This window comes from Humulus lupulus, chromosome 1, assembly GCF_963169125.1.
Source record: "Humulus lupulus chromosome 1, drHumLupu1.1, whole genome shotgun sequence".
Taxonomy (NCBI): Eukaryota; Viridiplantae; Streptophyta; class Magnoliopsida; order Rosales; family Cannabaceae; genus Humulus; species Humulus lupulus.
In genome coordinates, this window is record NC_084793.1 from 121646113 (window position 1) to 121662879 (window position 16767).

The 16767-nt window shown below is 34.4% G+C and overlaps 2 protein-coding genes across 2 annotated transcripts; one reads left to right on the forward strand and one right to left on the reverse strand.

The window, feature by feature from the left end:
• The first annotated feature begins 1082 nt into the window (after positions 1–1082).
• Positions 1083–5091, forward strand: LOC133821078 (uncharacterized). Its single transcript, XM_062253590.1, has 3 exons — positions 1083–1459; positions 1728–1995; positions 2143–5091. Exons 1-3 carry the CDS (start codon positions 1083–1085, stop codon positions 5089–5091), a joined length of 3594 nt encoding a protein of 1197 aa, XP_062109574.1.
• Positions 5092–11604: 6513 nt separating this feature from the next.
• On the reverse strand, positions 11605–14425 carry LOC133817317 (protein FAR1-RELATED SEQUENCE 5-like). Its single transcript, XM_062249805.1, has 3 exons — positions 12120–14425; positions 11929–12021; positions 11605–11847 (listed from the first exon to the last, which is right to left on the reverse strand). Exons 1-3 carry the CDS (start codon positions 13596–13598, stop codon positions 11677–11679), a joined length of 1743 nt encoding a protein of 580 aa, XP_062105789.1. The 5' UTR covers positions 13599–14425; the 3' UTR covers positions 11605–11676.
• Between the last annotated feature and the right edge of the window lie 2342 nt (positions 14426–16767).

Sequence of the window (16767 nt, forward strand, 5' to 3'; positions counted from 1 at the left end):
GGTTGGCCATCAATGGCAAGATATTGAGTTATATTTGTGTTGGAAAGTTTGAATATAATGGATGAACTTGAATGACACAAGTAGATAATTTTGTTAGAATATGTTTTGTTAATAGTATAGGAATGTGTTATTTTCCTTGTGTAACGATTGTGAATTGAAGCTTAAAATTGAATTCTTAAACTTGATTGGCATAGGAATATGTTTAATTAGGTAAAGGAATTAATACCATAGGATTTGGGAAAGTTCTATGAGCTTATTTGGAATTTTTGTTAACTTTGGGAAATTTGCTAACATTTTGTTGCAGCAAACGTGACAGGCGAGAGGTGATCTCTGGTTTCTCCATGGCAAGACGCAAGAAGAACAGCCAAAAGCCTGCTTCAAGATCTACGGTGACTGCTTCTCCTTTTCTCCAAGAGACGTGTGAGGGGCAGAGGTCTGAGCTGGAAGAAGATGTACCAGAGGATCTGGAAGAAGTGTTCAAGGATTCGATGGTGGAATTTCCAGAGTTTGGGATTCGAGGACCAATGGAAACTGAAGGGGATTCGTCTGGCGGTTTGAGAAATGGAGAGATAGGGAAGGATCCGGATGCTGGTGAAGATGACTATCTGAGTCAGGCAAAGGATAAATGGTCCCAGTTTCGCTCCTTGTTACCAAATCAGGGAGGGGCTAAATTCACATTTGAGGAGCCAATTGTTCGGGGAGGCCTTCGAATTGCCCAGGTTGACTTGGAGGAGATCCAAGTAGAGACTTCTTTCTGGAACTCAGCTGTGGTTTGTATGGTGCTTGGGGCTAACCCACCGTTTGCTGTTTTTGAAGGATTCATTAAGAGGATTTGGGGTAAGCTAGGTATTGATAGAATTGCTCGGCTGAATTCTGGATTTACACTTGTTAAGTTTCGAGATGAAGCCACTAGAGACTTGGTTTTGGAAGCTGGGGTTCTGGACTTTGATAGAAAACCAGTGATGGTGAAGCCTTGGTCGGCTGATTTAGACACTCTTAAGGCAGTGAAATCTGTTCCCGTTTGGATAAGATTGTCAGGGCTTGGGCTGTAATATTGGGGTACTAAATGCGTAAGTGCCCTTATGAGCACAATTGGGAACCCGTTATTGGTAGATAAAGTTATTAAGGATAGGTCTATGATGCGATTTGCTAGAGTGTTAGTGGAGATAGAAATTTCTGAGGATCTCCCTAAAATTGTTCAGTTTCTCAATGAGAAAGGGCAGCTAATGGAACAACTTTTGGAGTTTGAGTGGCTTCCAACACAATGTAGAGGTTGTAAAGTGTTTGGTCATACTGAAAGAATGTGCAATAGGAAGCAAACTGAGACTTGGAGACAAAAAGGTCGAAATGGAGAAGTTGAGGCTAAGCAAGGTGCTGTGGAACAGGTGCCAGTTGCAGAGGATAAGGGTGTTACTAGTGGGGAAAAGGATACTGATACACAGAGCACAGCTGATTTGGGGTTGTCTGAAGCCCAGGGAATATAACAGCTTCAGGGTCAGTTCACATATACATCAAAACAAGTAGTCGAACCAGATAGGAACACCAAGGATAGAGCTAATTTAGAATGGACTACCCCTAAACGGGTAGGGGGTACTAAGAAGGAAACTCTAAAGGCACAGAATAAACTGAAAAATTCTTATAGTGCTTTGCAAGATAAGGTGCTGGAGGTCACAAACTTGGGACTAGCAACAACAAGTTTGCTTATTGGAGAGTCACAACATTCTTAGCTGGAATGTTAGAGGTATTAATAAAAGGGAGAAACAGATTTCTCTGAGTAAGTTTTGTTTTGTGAATAAAATTGGTCTTGGAGCCCTGTTGGAGACTAAACTTCGTGGTGATAAAGTTGGAAAAATGATGAGCTCTTTTTTCATAGGGTGGAATTACTACTCGGGTTCTGCTTCAGAAGGTCGTATCCTGATTATCTGGCAGCATCAGGTGATATTTGTTGAGGTTTTGAAGGAGAGTGACCAGTTTGTTCATATCAGTGTTAAAGAGGTGAAGTCTAATAAGTTATTCTATGTTACTTATGTGTATGGTAGAAATTCTACTGAGGGAAGATTACCTCTTTGGGTTGATCATGCTGGGTTGAGTTTCCCAGCCAATCCATGGATTATGGCTAGGGACTTTAATGCTGTTTTTTAGGGTACTGATAGAGTAGGTGGCCGAACCATTTCTGCCCTTGAGTTGGAGGATGCTCAAAAGTGGAGAGCCTTGGGTTTAGTTGATGAGTTGCGCTCCAAAGGTTCTCATTACACTTGGACAAACAAGCAAGATAATGAGAATAGAATTTACTCTAAACTAGACAGAGTTTTTAAAAATGAAGAGTGGTTGGATTTGTTCCCTCAAGCTGAAGTTGTTTTCAACTGGGAATTGCTCTCTGATCACTGTTATTGCATTATCAAATCGGGAGCTACTGTTAACTGTGGTTTTAAGCCATTCATATTCTTTAATATGTGGACTGACCATGTGAGCTTTAAAGATACTGTCATGCAGAGCTGGAGAAAGCCTATTAAAGGAGTTGGGCTGGTTCGAATTGTTAGGAAACTGAGTAGACTTAAGGTAGTTTTGCGCAAGTTCAATAAGCATTTTGTGGGAGATGTTGCTCAGAATTATAGTTTGGCTAAGGATAATTATCAAAATGCCCAAGTGTCTCTTCAAAAGAACCCCCACTCGAAAGAGTTGCAAAGAGAGGAATATTTGGCTGGTGAAAGATTTGCTTATCATGCTAGAGCATATGATAGTTTCCTGAGACAGAAAAGCAAAGTTGACTGGCTTCGATATGGGGATGATAACACGGCATATGTTCATGCGTGTTTAAAACAAAGAAGAGCTTTTAATTGTATAACCTCAGTTGTTACTGAATCGAGTCAATTAATTGAGAAGTTTGATGATGTTGTGGCTCACTTTGTGACTCATTTTCAGAAAATCATGGGTAGCAACAGTAGTGCTTCGGTTCTTATTCAGCATTCCTGTTTCAGTCTTGGTCACAGATTGTCTTTAGATCAGCAGATCAATTTAGTTAGGCCTTTTACTAAAAAGGAAGTGAAAGACGCCTTGTTTAGCATTAGCTCTATTAAAAGTCCGGGGCCGGATGGGTACGGATCTGGCTTTTTCAAAGCTATGTGGAGCAATTTAGAAGTTGAAATTTCAGAGGCCATTTTTGACTTCTTTGAGCGTGGTGACCTGCCCGAAGAGGCTAATATGGCTACCATTTGCTTGATTCCTAAGATTGAGACTCCAGCTAAGACAGCGGATTATAGGCCTATAGCTTGTTGCAATTCTATTTACAAGTGTATTTCTAAAATGCTCTGTGATACATTGGCAACGGTTCTTCCTAGCTTAATCCATCAAAATCAAGGAGCGTTTGTTAAAAACAGATTGTTGGCGCACAATATTCTTATTCTTCAGGATATTATTAAACGCTATAAAAGGAAAAATGTTTCCCCTAGGTGTGTGATGAAAATAGATCTGAGCAAAGCCTATGACATGCTGGATTGGAATTTTATGGAGGATATTCTCACAGCGTTTTGTTTTCCAAACAAGTTTATTAAGTGGATTATGGCGTGTTTGAAGGACCCCACTTATTTGATCCTTATGAATAGTAGGATTCAAGGGGAGTTTAGAGGTAAAAAAGGTCTTAGACAAGGGGACCCAATCTCTCCTTTGTTATTTGTTCTAGCTATGGAATACTGTACCCGGCTATTATGTCAAGCCTCAATGGACAAGAGTTTCAGATTCCATCCGAAATGTAAACCTCTGAAGATGGTCAATCTTTGTTTTGCCGATGATTTGGTTATATTTTGCAAGGGAGTCTCAAGCTCAGTTCAGATAATGAGGGATGGTTTTACTGAATTCTGCTTGGCATCTGGTTTGTCTGCTAACATGGCGAAATCTCAGGTCTACTTTGGGGGTGTGGCCGAAAGAAAGACTCATCAATTGCTAGATAGGCTTCGCTTCTCTGAAGGGGGCTTTCCTCTCAAGTATTTGGGTGTTCCGCTGCGAACTACGAAATGGAAGGCTGGAGATTGTGCTATTATCATCACAAAGATTCAGCAGAAAATTCATACTTGGGCTAGTCGTCGTCTCTCGTTTGCTGGGAGGGCTCAATTGATTAATTCTGTTCTGTTGAGTATTAGATCATTTTGGATGAGCATTTTTATTCTCCCCAAGAGTGTCACCAAGGAAATAGATCGCTTGTGTAGGAACTTCCTCTGGGGAGTTAAAGACAGCAATACTAACCGTTGTAAATTGTATTTCACTGCCTGGAATCAAGCGTGTCTTCCAAAATGCATGGGTGGTCTTGGCTTTAAGGAAGGTTGCACTTGGAACAAAGTGCTCCTTGCTAAGTTTGTTTGGGCTGTTTCTACTAAGCAAGATATTCTTTGGGTGAAGTGGGTGGACTCAATTTATCTGAAGGGTCAGGATTTCTGGGCTTATATAGTTCCCCAGGATGTTAGTTGGTATTGGAGGAGACTAGTTAATCTGAGACCTGTTTTTACTGCTAATGGTTTAGCTGAGGCAATCAAGAATAATAAGCTCTGCTTGAAAGATTTGTATCACCCGTTACTCAACAAGGAAAGAGTTGCCTTTGCTAACATGGTCTGGTGTTCTTTGGCTGTGCCTAAGCATAGGTTCATCTTTTGGCAAGCTACACTTGGTCATCTTCTCACTCGAGACAAGCTGCACTACTGTAATCTGGAGTTGCCTTATTTGCTATGTCCTGTTTGTGAAGTGGAGCAGGAATCCCATGCTCATTTATTTTTTGCTTGTCCTTTCTCTCAACAGGTCAGAGCTCAAATGATGGACTGGCTGGGTAGGGATTTATTGCCGAGCTCTTATGAGCATTGGTGCTCCTGGATGAGTGGTAATCCGAAAGGTCTGAAGCATCAGGTCTTGGTTGCAGCTTTGGCAGCTTCTGTGTATATGATTTGGAGGAATAGAAACCATTGTTTTTTTGAGTTTAGTTCTTTATCTATTGGCAATGTTACTCAGCAGATCAAGTTCTATTTGAGAAATAGATTAGCCAGAATTCCTAAATTGAAAGTTAGGATCAGTGAGTTAGCGATTTATGAGTCGGTTGTTCAGTTGTAATTTTGTTTAATTGGCTCGGTGGAGCTTGAGATGTATCTGTTCTGTTTGTTTTCAATATATTCATCTTTCCATCAAAAAAAAAAAAACGTGACAGGTTACTTGACACAGAGGAGTTTAATAGTTCAAGCCCATTTCACCAAATTCAAAGCCATCTTAGTTTATTTCAAACATTTTCAATTTATTTTTCATCACTATTAAATTGTTTGGTAATTGATTTGTGCACAATTATTTCCTAATTCAATCCCTGTGGAGACGATACTTAACATGTCATTATATTACTTGTTGACCGTATACACTTGCACATTATTGATCAAATTATATCACAAGTTTTTTGCGTCGTTTTCAATGATTGAATTTTGTGAAATTTTATTACTACTACAAAAATAGGCTTTAACTTCGGTTTTTATACATAGAAATGTTGGGAAATACATAAAAAGAAAACGAAGTTAAAGCTGTTGATGGACTTTTAACTTTGCCTTTTGGTTTAACACTCATAGGAATGAACCTATTACTTCGGTTAATTACGTAAAGTGAAGTTAAAGGGTAATAGTTGAAGGGGTATTTTTGCGAGAAAAATGACGGAACCCTTTAACTTCAATTTTTTGCTAAAAACCGATGTTAAAGGTGCTTATATCCAAAGCCCTTCGGCTTCTCCCTCATTTTTGAAATGCTGAAACCTCCCAAACAAAGAACAAAAACCTTCATTTCCACCGTGAAAAAAATGAGGGTTTCGCCATTTAGCACCATTTTCCCTCATTTTCTTCCATCAATTTTGCTAGAAAACTCAAATATATCATAGAAACTTGTTTTTTTTTTAGTTTTGAGTGAAAAAAATAGTGTCTTGACAATGGTGACATGTGGTGGTCGGAAATACCTATTGTATTTTGTTTTTCAACGGATTTTCATCTTCTATACAAAGTTTTGATGTTTTTTATATATATTATTTCAGATTTTTTTTATATAATATATTGATAACGTATATGTGTTTATGGTTGATAATAGTGTTTCAGAGTTGTATTTGATTATTTAAGAATGTATGAATCTTAAAAAATGTGTTTGTGTTATTTTTTTTATTAATCCGAATTTAATATTAATGTATTACTAAATTTATAATTTATTTGATTTATTTTTTTATTTTATAATATGTTTTTATTTATAATAATTATTTAGAAAACTAATGAAGTTTATATTTTGTTGTTGTTATAATAAAAAAAGATCAAGTTAATATCTAGTTAAAAAAAATCATTTGTAAAATATAGTTTTAATGTTTAGATATGTTGTTGTTGTAAAAAAAATTCAAGTTAACATTTAGTTAAAATAAAGTTTTATTTGTATAACATGCTTTAATGTTTGCTACTAGTTATTATAAACTCAATAATTATAATATTTAATTTTCTTTATATTATTTCTAGGACGGTTATTGTTTTGGAGGTAATTTGGTTTTTCATTGGTGATTACTAGCTTGAAGATTAATTTTAAGGTGAGTGAGAATTTTATTTTTATTTATTACTATTGTACATATTTATAGAATTATAGTTAAACCATATTGAATTTAGTGGAAATTAGGTTTGAAAACTAGTGAAGTAGGTTCTAATAAATTTGTGTGCTGAGGTGGTACAATGATGAAATTATGCATGTTGATTATTGTGTTTGTTTGTGTTGAATTAATAGGTACTTATGAAATTGTGATATGTTACAGAAACAGAGGAAACTCTGCCCAATTTTTTAAGATTTATCAATTGAATATGTTTTTAAATATGTAGTATTTATTCATAGAGTTATAATTTAAACTTTTTAGGTTTGGTGGTAGGTTTTGAATAAGATATCGAGAATTTGTGCGATGTGGTGATAATCATAAGTCCCTAGTTTGAAGTAACCATATCATTCCTCTTGACTAGATAAGATTACTTTGAACTAGGATACCGTCAAAATTTAAGGCAAGCATTCAAGATGAAAATGAATTAACAATTCTATTGTAATTGGAGACTAAGCTTTGCTTTTTTGGTATGAGGTATTCCTCCAATTTCTGATAAACTTTACATGATTACGCTTATCTACTCTGTGAACTGTTGCAAATTTTAGTTGTAAATTGAATGTCAACAAGTTTGGGTAGCCCTATTTATATGGGAAATTCTGCTAATTTTTTTTTAAAAATATTTAATACTTAAGAAATTTCAATATTTCAAATAATTACTTAGGTGAACTTCACATGTTTAGTTGTATGAAAACTTTAGAAGTTTATGTGGTACTTAGCTTTTATTTCTGTATGAATGTGTATATATATGTACATTAAGCCTATATAGTTTGTGAATTTTATTTTATTTTATGTTTATTGGAATGTTCAAATATATTTATTAATATTAAAATAATTACAAATTAGAATTAAAAAAATAATTATTAAAATATTTTATAAAAACCAAATTAATAATACAAATAAAATAAATATATTTTTTTTAGGAAAAAATATCTTTAATTTTGGTTATTATGTAAAACTCGAAGTTAAAGGGTACCCTTTAACTTCGGTTTTAAGATACTTTTAACTTCGGTTAATATCTCCGCGAGATCCGAAGAATAACAAGCGAAAAAATTGAAGTTAAAGCCTATTTTTGTAGTAACATGTTTGTTAAAATCAATTGCTTTTCAATTTGGTTTGGTAATTTTCATTTGTTTATTTTATTTTTCCTTATTCTATTTTACGCTTTTTATTTGTAGATTTCTTGCGAGATACTTAAGATGTCACATCAACAAGTCTTCTTGAATTTTGTTCAACATGACTTGGAGCTTTTGTACAAGGCATGGTGGAGATACAAAGAGTTTCTAATGAGGTTCCCATGTCACGAATTGTCCAAAGAGTGTCAATTAGAGGCTTTCCTCAGTGGGTTGAATGTCACAACAAGACAATAAGTAGAAAGAGGAGATAATACTACCAATTTCTATCAAGTGTCAGTGGATGAAGCCTATTGAATGTTGGAAGACATGGCAGAATTCAATGAATGGTAGAATTGGAATTGTTCAATGACCAACCAAGGGTGGGAGAGCAATTATATCAATATGGAGCCAACTTTTGACACTTGTACTCAAGTACAAAATGAGGATAATTGGGAGGATTTTCAAGAATTAAACGTAGAAGATGAATCTTACCAAGCGGCTCAATCAAGTTCGTTGGTGGTACTAATGATGGAGTTTATGGCTAAAAATGATGTCTTGATTCAAAGTCAATCGTCATCCTTGAGGAATTTGGAAAATCAAATTGGGTTATTGGCTATTGAGTTGTGTAATAGACCTTATGGTGATGTGCTTAATGATTGAGAAAATTCAAGAAGGAAAACACAAAGTGAAGATGTCAATTTGAGGAATGGCAATGAAATGGAGCTACCAATTGAAGAATTTGAGCATCAAGTGGAGCCCTCTTCAATCTAAAGTGAGAAAGAAAAGGGAGAGAAAATACTATCGTTGAATTCTCTCTCTACCCAAAATGTGGATAAATTGTTTGAGCAAAGTAGTGAAGAAATGCTAAATACAACACAATTCCTTCAACTTCGGTTCTCCATAGAACATCCATATCTATATGGTTATTCGAAAATCCCAACAACTCTGCTTCCTCCTTATTCCTTATTTCTCCACAAGAAAGCTAGCCCCCCACTCCTTCCGTCAACGTCGACAGAGAAGAAGCAATCAAACTGAATTTGCCGACATAGCCATTCAACTCTATCTTTTCTACATAAAGTTTCACGTAAAAAAAATAAAACTGGGCCTCTTTTTGGATAATGATATGGGATAAGTTAAAAATTAGCCAGTTTAATGAGTTCTTATCTAAAATTACCTCATAAATATTTTTAGTCTAGTTCTACCCATTTTTATCACAGACAATTCCAAAAATATCATTCACTACATGGTTCTCTTCTAAAAATAGTATCTACAGATTATAAAGGTATAATAGATATATTGATTGAAATAGTGAGTATTATACTAAAAGTTAAAAATTATAAATAAAAAAGAAATGACTTACCTAAAAGTGGCTACTCGATCTAATTTCTACTAATGATATCCTTCATGAATTATAAAGCCCGTGGGTTCCCAAGCCCACGGCAATTCTAGCTTAAGCAACTCATTTCTGCTGGCGGCCCGGTTTCAATTTTTTTGGAAGCCCATCATCACTTTGGGCCATTGTGACATCACTAGTTTCCACATCATCAACCCCTTGAGCATCTGTTACACGCCTCCTATTCTGTTCAATTATCACAATCCTATCATTTCGAATATCTTTCCCGCCTGCTACTTCTTCATTGACGGCCATATTCTCACACAGCCATTATTAGAGACCACCAAATCTGGATGCCCATTATGCCCACTTTCCTCTCCCTGATTCATACTACCCTCCTTAGTCAGCTGTGCAGTATGCGAGATACCAGGATAAAAAATAAAGGCCATTACCTCCTGCCTTGTAGAGTGAAACCGACCCTTTACTGTAGTCGTCCGCTTTACTGGAATGTCGAGAACTTGACGCCGATCCACTCCTTAACCACTTTGCTCCACTGGGAAAATTCTAGCGCCGATCCTAGGTACTTCTCTCATCCACACGTCATATGTCTTCTCTATTAGTTCAGCAGATTGATAAAAGATCTTGTCACAGAATCGTTCCGAGTGTCCAATAACCCCACAAATAAAACAGAATGTCGGTGCTCTTTCATATTTGAACTTCACCCAAAACTAGTCGCTAACCTTTTTCCTTAGCTTCACATTTCCTTTGAGAGGGTGATCAATATTAATTGTAACCCTGACTCTTAAGAACTCTCTCCATACACCAATAAAGTTGTTAGGGTTTGATTCAACGAACTCACCAACGTAATTTGGACCCTTATATCAAGTCTATTCATGTTTAACGACCTTGGATTGTCACCTTGTTTCAGCCTTTCAAAGATCAATTGCATCTTATTGCAAGTCTATGGGCTCCCTTCGATAACCCTTCTAAAGTCAACTTCATGATAAAAGTAGAACAAAAACAGATTATTCTTTAATGCCTTCACATACATTCCCATTCCCGGTTTCCATAATATTGCCAACATATTCTACATTAAATCAAAATCAATGATGTTCTTTGTCATGAACCTCCCTACCAAACACCATCGCATATCAATACCATCCTCCTCTTCGTTGATAGAATCATAAGATATGCCACCACTCTCTTCCTCTTCCAGACGTATTCTTGGACATTGCTCTTCCAATTCCCGCAGAGCACTATTACTGGAGGCCATTATCCTTCACTCACGCACAGAAACAAAGCAAACTAGACTAACACAACAGATAGAATACTAACCATGTCAAAAGAAAAGACTCAGACTAGTTAATCATCAACATTAATTCAGCAAAAAAAAAATCATCAATAATTTCTGCAGAGATAAGATAGTAAATACATTTATCTTTATATATGAGATCAAATAAAATATTTTCATCATTTCGTATTGGAGAAAAAAAAAGAGAGTCAAATAAGACTCGTGTTCTTTTAATATGCATATATATCTATTGTAGTGCGCTGGGACATTGCACGGTGGGGCATGGGGATCCTCTGTCTAGAATTTGTGTACCCTTGTGTGTCTACCAATGATTTTGTGACAAATCATTTAATGATTTCTCTAATAAAACTTAACACTCAATTGCGGCCGTTTGTTACTCCATTACTTTTTGTCCAATTTTTTTTTTTTTTTTTTCTTTATTCATATAATTAATTACTTTTACTACAACCACCACTCTTACTATTTTTGTTTATATGTCTTACTTTACTACTGCATTATCTTATTCTATTTTTGTTGATATGTACATACACGTGTACATGTATTTGTAACCAATTCCATTTTTGTTTTCATAATATTCTAATTTTTTGTTTCCTTTATTTTTTTAACTCAATATATATAATATAATATAATATATATTATTACAATATTTGAGTTTATTGATTTTTTGTTAATTACTCTTTTCTTTAACGTGCTGTTATATAACTTAATCAATTTTTTTTTATATTTACAATAGCTATTTCTTTTATATAAATATTATTATCATTTAATTAAACCAATTATTATTTCATTTCTTTTATATAGACCGTGACTCTTTTTTTTATATAAATGTTATTGTCATTTAATTAAATTAATTCTATTTTTTTTCTTTTATACCATAATTTTGTGGTAAAAAAAATTTTATGGCTTTTTTTTTAGTGCTAAAATGTAGACACAAAAGCCAACAACAGTAGTTTTGTAAAAGAAAAAAAGCCAATAATAGTATTTAAAAGAGTAGTTGTAAAAATATCATAAAGATTACTATAGAAAAATAAAAAAGAAGTGAGTGAAATTAATCAAAACTTAAATAATAACATGTTTAAGAATTGTCAATAAAATATTTGCATAAAAAGTGATTTAGTTATTTTACTATGAGCGTCTATCTTCAACTTTTAATATAAGTGTTTTCCTTCAAGTAAATAAAATATGAAATACAAATGTACCTGTTGTAACAATTCCATCATACTCATATTGTTATTTAGATTAGTGTAAGCATTTTGACTTTCATGCTACAAAATAATAACGTGTTATTCTCTCAAAACATAATATTAATAAGGAGAATTATATATATTTTAAAATAAATAAATAATATACGTACTTGATTAAGATTAAGTGGAGATATACATAACTCTGAATTTTGCAATGGTTGTTGAGCAAGAGGGACTTCAAAATGAAGTTGTCTATCTCTACCAAAAATAGATGAAGCCTAAACAAAGAATCTTACGTCAATTAAAACAATAATTGGCATAAAAATTAGATATTAAATAATAAAAAAATAGTTACATACTTGTGATGCACCAAAAATGAATGGATCATGTTGATATGGACCATCAAAGCTAGTTTGATTAAATTTCTTTCCGCTTCCACTTGATCCTTCGTTCTAAAAAAGCATAACATAAATAATTAAATTATAGAGACATAATATTTTAAATTACTATAAAATGTAGATATAATATATAACATCTGATGTGAAGAAACCTTATTGCGCTCAACTTTTTTCTTCTTTCTAGCTTTTTCAAGAGCTCCTTTTGGCCTGCTAGATTTACCACGAACCTTTCTTTTTGTCTTGATTCCTTTAATATTATTCATCTCTCGGCTGGAATATTGATTCTCGTCATAACTATGTATAATTTGCTCATTTGATGGATCGTCAATTTCTTCCACAATCTTTCTTAGACCACTCTTAGCATAATTGTATGCTTTCTCACTCTTTGATGCCTTTGTTACAACACAAGTTTGAAATAATCTACACAACTCTTGATAACGATTCACCATAGCAATTTTAGGATCTTCACTATGGTCATTTGCTGCACAATTATCCAATTCATCTCTCACCTTTGCCTTAATTGTCCATCTTTTCAAAATATATCGAGAAGGAATTTTCAATATATTTTTTTCAGAAAGAACTTTAAGAGCATGCGAGCACAAAATACCTGTGAATTGAAATTTCTTGCAAGAGCATGTCACTGTGTCATCAGCTGAATCGTATTCAACAATATGATGAAGATGCCTTTTCTTAGGGAAAATTTTGTACTTAAACAATGTCTCATTCTCATCGAATAAAGTAATAACACAATCATAACTCTCACAAACCTGAGTTTGAAACATGTTTAACACTGCTGGTGTATAAAAACTTGATGCATGCTTCAAAATTTCAACCTCAAATGACAATTTTACTTTTCTTTGGGTCGCTTTGAAATCAACTTGTAACTCCTCATGGCGACGATAATCAAGCAATCTTTCAAAATTTTCAAAAAAGCGTAAAAGATTCTGTTTATAACTGACAAAACCTTTTATTGCAATGTTCATACTCTCACTTCTTTGGGTAGTCGTCATATCAGCACAAAATGTCTCTCTACCATAAACCAAAGCCCATTTCTCTCGTAAGTTATACATCTGTTTTAACCAATCATTTCCCTCAAGATCATATTTGATAAGCATATTATTCCATGCTTCGACAAATTCGCTTTCTTCATCATAATCATATATGCAGTTACTGAATTCTTTTGAAAATTCTCTAAACTTCTCAAACACATTGTTAAGATGTTTTGTCGCATTTTGATATATGTGCCAAATACACAAGCGATGATATGTTTCTGGCCATTGTGAAGATAATGCTTTAGCCATAGCGGCATCTTGATCAGTAAGATTTGTCTTTGGCTTCTTCCCAGACATTGCTGTGGCAAAAGTATCAAATAACCACATAAATGTTTCAGCAGTTTCATCATATAAGAGTGCAGTCCCAAAAACAGTTGTTTGTTTATGATTATTTACTCCAAGAAACATAGCAAAAGGTCTTCCTTCTTGGTTTTTCCGATATGTAGTATCAAAACTAATAACATCACCAAAATGAAAGTACGATGTTATCATAGCAGCATCCGCCCAAAAAATATTGGTTATTAAATCATCTACATCAACTTGTATAGCATAAAAAAAGTTTGGATCCTTTGATTGCATGTGCTAAAGATATTCTAAAACACCACCTGTTTCTCCTAGTCTCATTTGGATCATCTGTTTAGTCCGTAAATAATTCTTATAATCAAGTGGAATCATACCAAGATTTTCTCGTCCACCAGCTCTCCTGCCATTAATTCACAACTTTCTTTTGGAGCGATCCCCGAACGGTCAGCCATATCGATTTCAGCTGCCTGAGCAGCAGTCACTCTTCTATGTGATCTATGCAAATGACTCTTATTAGGACTCGATGTTACATGAGTATGTTCTGCAACAAACTCAATTACACAATAATTATCAGTTTGACGAGAAGTAACTTTCATTCTCGCTAAACACCCAAATCTTGTCTCAGCTCTATGATACTTTACATTCATATCTCGTCTATCTCTTCTGCGGTATCCTTCACAAGAACAACAAAACATTCTATCTATCATTCTACCATCTTGATCTTTTTGTCCTTTACTTCTACGAATACTAAATCCAACCTTAAAAGCATAGGAATTGTAAAAATTATATGCTTCTTCTTCACTTCCAAATTCCATATCAATTTTTGGTATTTCTTCATCTAAAATTTTAGAATGAATTATCTCTATTCTTTCCTTAGCTTCAATATTTTTTGTACTTTCAAAGTCTAACTTTCGACATGACCGATACTCTTCTAGATTATGACATTCCATAATCTTTAATAAAACAATCTGCAAATATAAGTATGTTGAAAAATAAATGATACATTCTCAAAGCAGTCAAATAATATTCAAACAAAATAACAAAGAATGCAAAACCATACCCGTAGATGAAAACCGTATTTGACTCTATTTCAATTAACTATTGTTGTCTTTTGAGAGTGCTAATTCCTGTAAGTAATATAATTATGTATCAAAATTGTATTATTCTCAATAAAAAAAATAAAAAATTGTATTCATTAAGTTTTTAAATACATATATAAATATGTTTATATTGATTTATGTACTAATATAATACACATGAATATAGAAGAGATATCACTTAAATCTGAAACTAAAAAAAACTTAACTCAAAACTATATAAGCTACAATTATAATTATTTATATATATACATAAATATGTCATATATATTGTTTGTGTCCATCACACTACAACAAAAATGAGTTTTAGGGGCGACGTGTCGCCCCTAATACTATACTCGTGGCATATTATCAGGGGCGACAATGTCGCCCCTCATAATTAAGTATCAGGGGCGACGTGATACTATACTCTGTCGCCCCTAATACTATACTCGTGACATATTAAAAATTATCAGGGGCGACACGTCGCCCCTAATACTATACTCTGTCGCCCATAATACTATACTCGTGGCATATTAAAAATTATAAGGGGCGACACGTCGCCCCTAATACTATACTCTGTCGCCATAATACTGTACTCATGGCATATTATCAGGGGCGACAATGTCGCCCCTAATACTATTTTTTTTATAAAAAAATAATAAAATTAATTAAATAAATATAATTTTAAATAATTATTTATCGAAATTATTATTTAAAATTTAGATAATTGAAAACAAATATATTAAAAATGAAAATATTATATTAAATATTCAAATAAGTTTATTAAAATAACAATTGTACATATTCATAATACATTAACATAGCAAATATTCATATTGTTCATAAAATTTAACAATAATTAGTAATAAAATAAACCTAGTCTCCTAAATCAGCTGTCTCGTCCTCCTCCCTGTTGTCTTCTTGTTGTGGTTGTTGCGGTGGCTGGGGTTGTGATTGCTGCGGTGGCGGCATCGGCCAAGGATATTGGGGAGGTAATGTGGACGATCCAGCTCCATACATGTAGGGATACGATGGCTGGGAGGACAGTGGAATCGGACACGGATAAGGTGTTGCTCCGTACATATATGGAGGTACCATATGTTGAGACGGCGCTGCCCCGTACATAGAAGGATGAGTTGGAGCTGGAGGTTGAGAAGACAAAGCCCTAGAAATATGATCACTATCAGGCACAGGCGGCATCTGAACGTTTGGTGGACGAAATGAAGGTACAAAATATTGAGTTAAGAAATTAACTTGATCAGTCAATTTCTGGAGATTATTCTCCAATTTTTCTATATATTCTCTTGAATGATGAGGATGAACTTGAGACTCGCTGAAGTGAGAGTGTTGGGTAGATGATGACCCCGACCCCGACCTCGACCCCGACCCCGACCCCTTCAATTTGCGGCCCACTCCTCGCACATGTCCACGCCTTTGGCCTAACACTTTTTGTAGCACATCCACCTGATCAACTGATGTCGGACTATCATTATTAGAAGCATCAGTGGATGTTTGTTGAGTTTGTAACTCAAAATCAGCCTTCAGTTTTTCCTGTTTTCAAAAAATGTTAGACACTAACATTAAATATAACTCTATTAATATTAAAAAATATAATTCAAACTTACATAATCTTGGCGAGCATCATCGTTCACGAAATCATTTGTTGATTTCTTCCAATGATAATCCTTCCATGACTCAATGAGGTCCGGGTTCGTCTAAAAAATATAACAAAAATGTTAGAGAACATATAATTTAAAAGAACATAATGTTGATAATATTTTATCTTTTACTTACTTTTTCAAAACGGACGGCTGCCAGCGATTTTGTACCCTACGTTGTAGAATACTTTTATTTCTTCCGATTTTCCTTATTCTTTATGGAGCGCGCAATAAATTGTGGACTTGTAAATAACTGACAGATCTGCTTCCACTCCTCCTTGTTAACATCATTGGTTGGGTTGTTTAGAACCTTATCCCAATCCTCCGGTCCATTGTAGTGTTTCTCAAAGTGTTCATGTATTAGTGTTTTCCTATTACGGTATCGGTCCTTCATCTCACGATCGATACCATCTAAACACTTTAAGGAATCCTCGCGGCCCGCTATTTGATAATAGTACTAAATTGAAAATTAAACATATTAATAATATATGTACTATATTAAAGACAAATTTTTAAAAAATATATTTAATACTATTTTTACCTGAATTATGCCAAGGACCTGATCCTTGTATTGTTTAGGCACTAACTCCCATGAACCGTAATGTCCGGGAACTTTCATTTTAATTTGGGTTCCCATAAGGCGGACAAAAGCAGCGTGCTCGCCCCCAACAACCTTGTACGTTCGTGGGCAAAACGTTACTTCCAGTG

Excerpts from the sequence above, each read along its gene's own strand:
- LOC133821078 (XM_062253590.1), top strand. The coding sequence starts at position 1,083 with ATGAGCACAATTGGGAACCCGTTATTGGTAGATAAAGTTATTAAGGAT. Across the intron at positions 1,460-1,727 it reads CAGAGCACAGCTGATTTGGG|CTGGAATGTTAGAGGTATTA; the intron begins GTTGTCTGAAGC and ends CAACATTCTTAG. Across the intron at positions 1,996-2,142 it reads TTCATATCAGTGTTAAAGAG|GGTACTGATAGAGTAGGTGG; the intron begins GTGAAGTCTAAT and ends GCTGTTTTTTAG.
- LOC133817317 (XM_062249805.1), bottom strand. The coding sequence starts at position 13,598 with ATGCAATCAAAGGATCCAAACTTTTTTTATGCTATACAAGTTGATGTA. Across the intron at positions 12,022-12,119 it reads AAAAAGTTGAGCGCAATAAG|AACGAAGGATCAAGTGGAAG; the intron begins GTTTCTTCACAT and ends ATGCTTTTTTAG. Across the intron at positions 11,848-11,928 it reads TCATTTTTGGTGCATCACAA|GCTTCATCTATTTTTGGTAG; the intron begins GTATGTAACTAT and ends TTCTTTGTTTAG.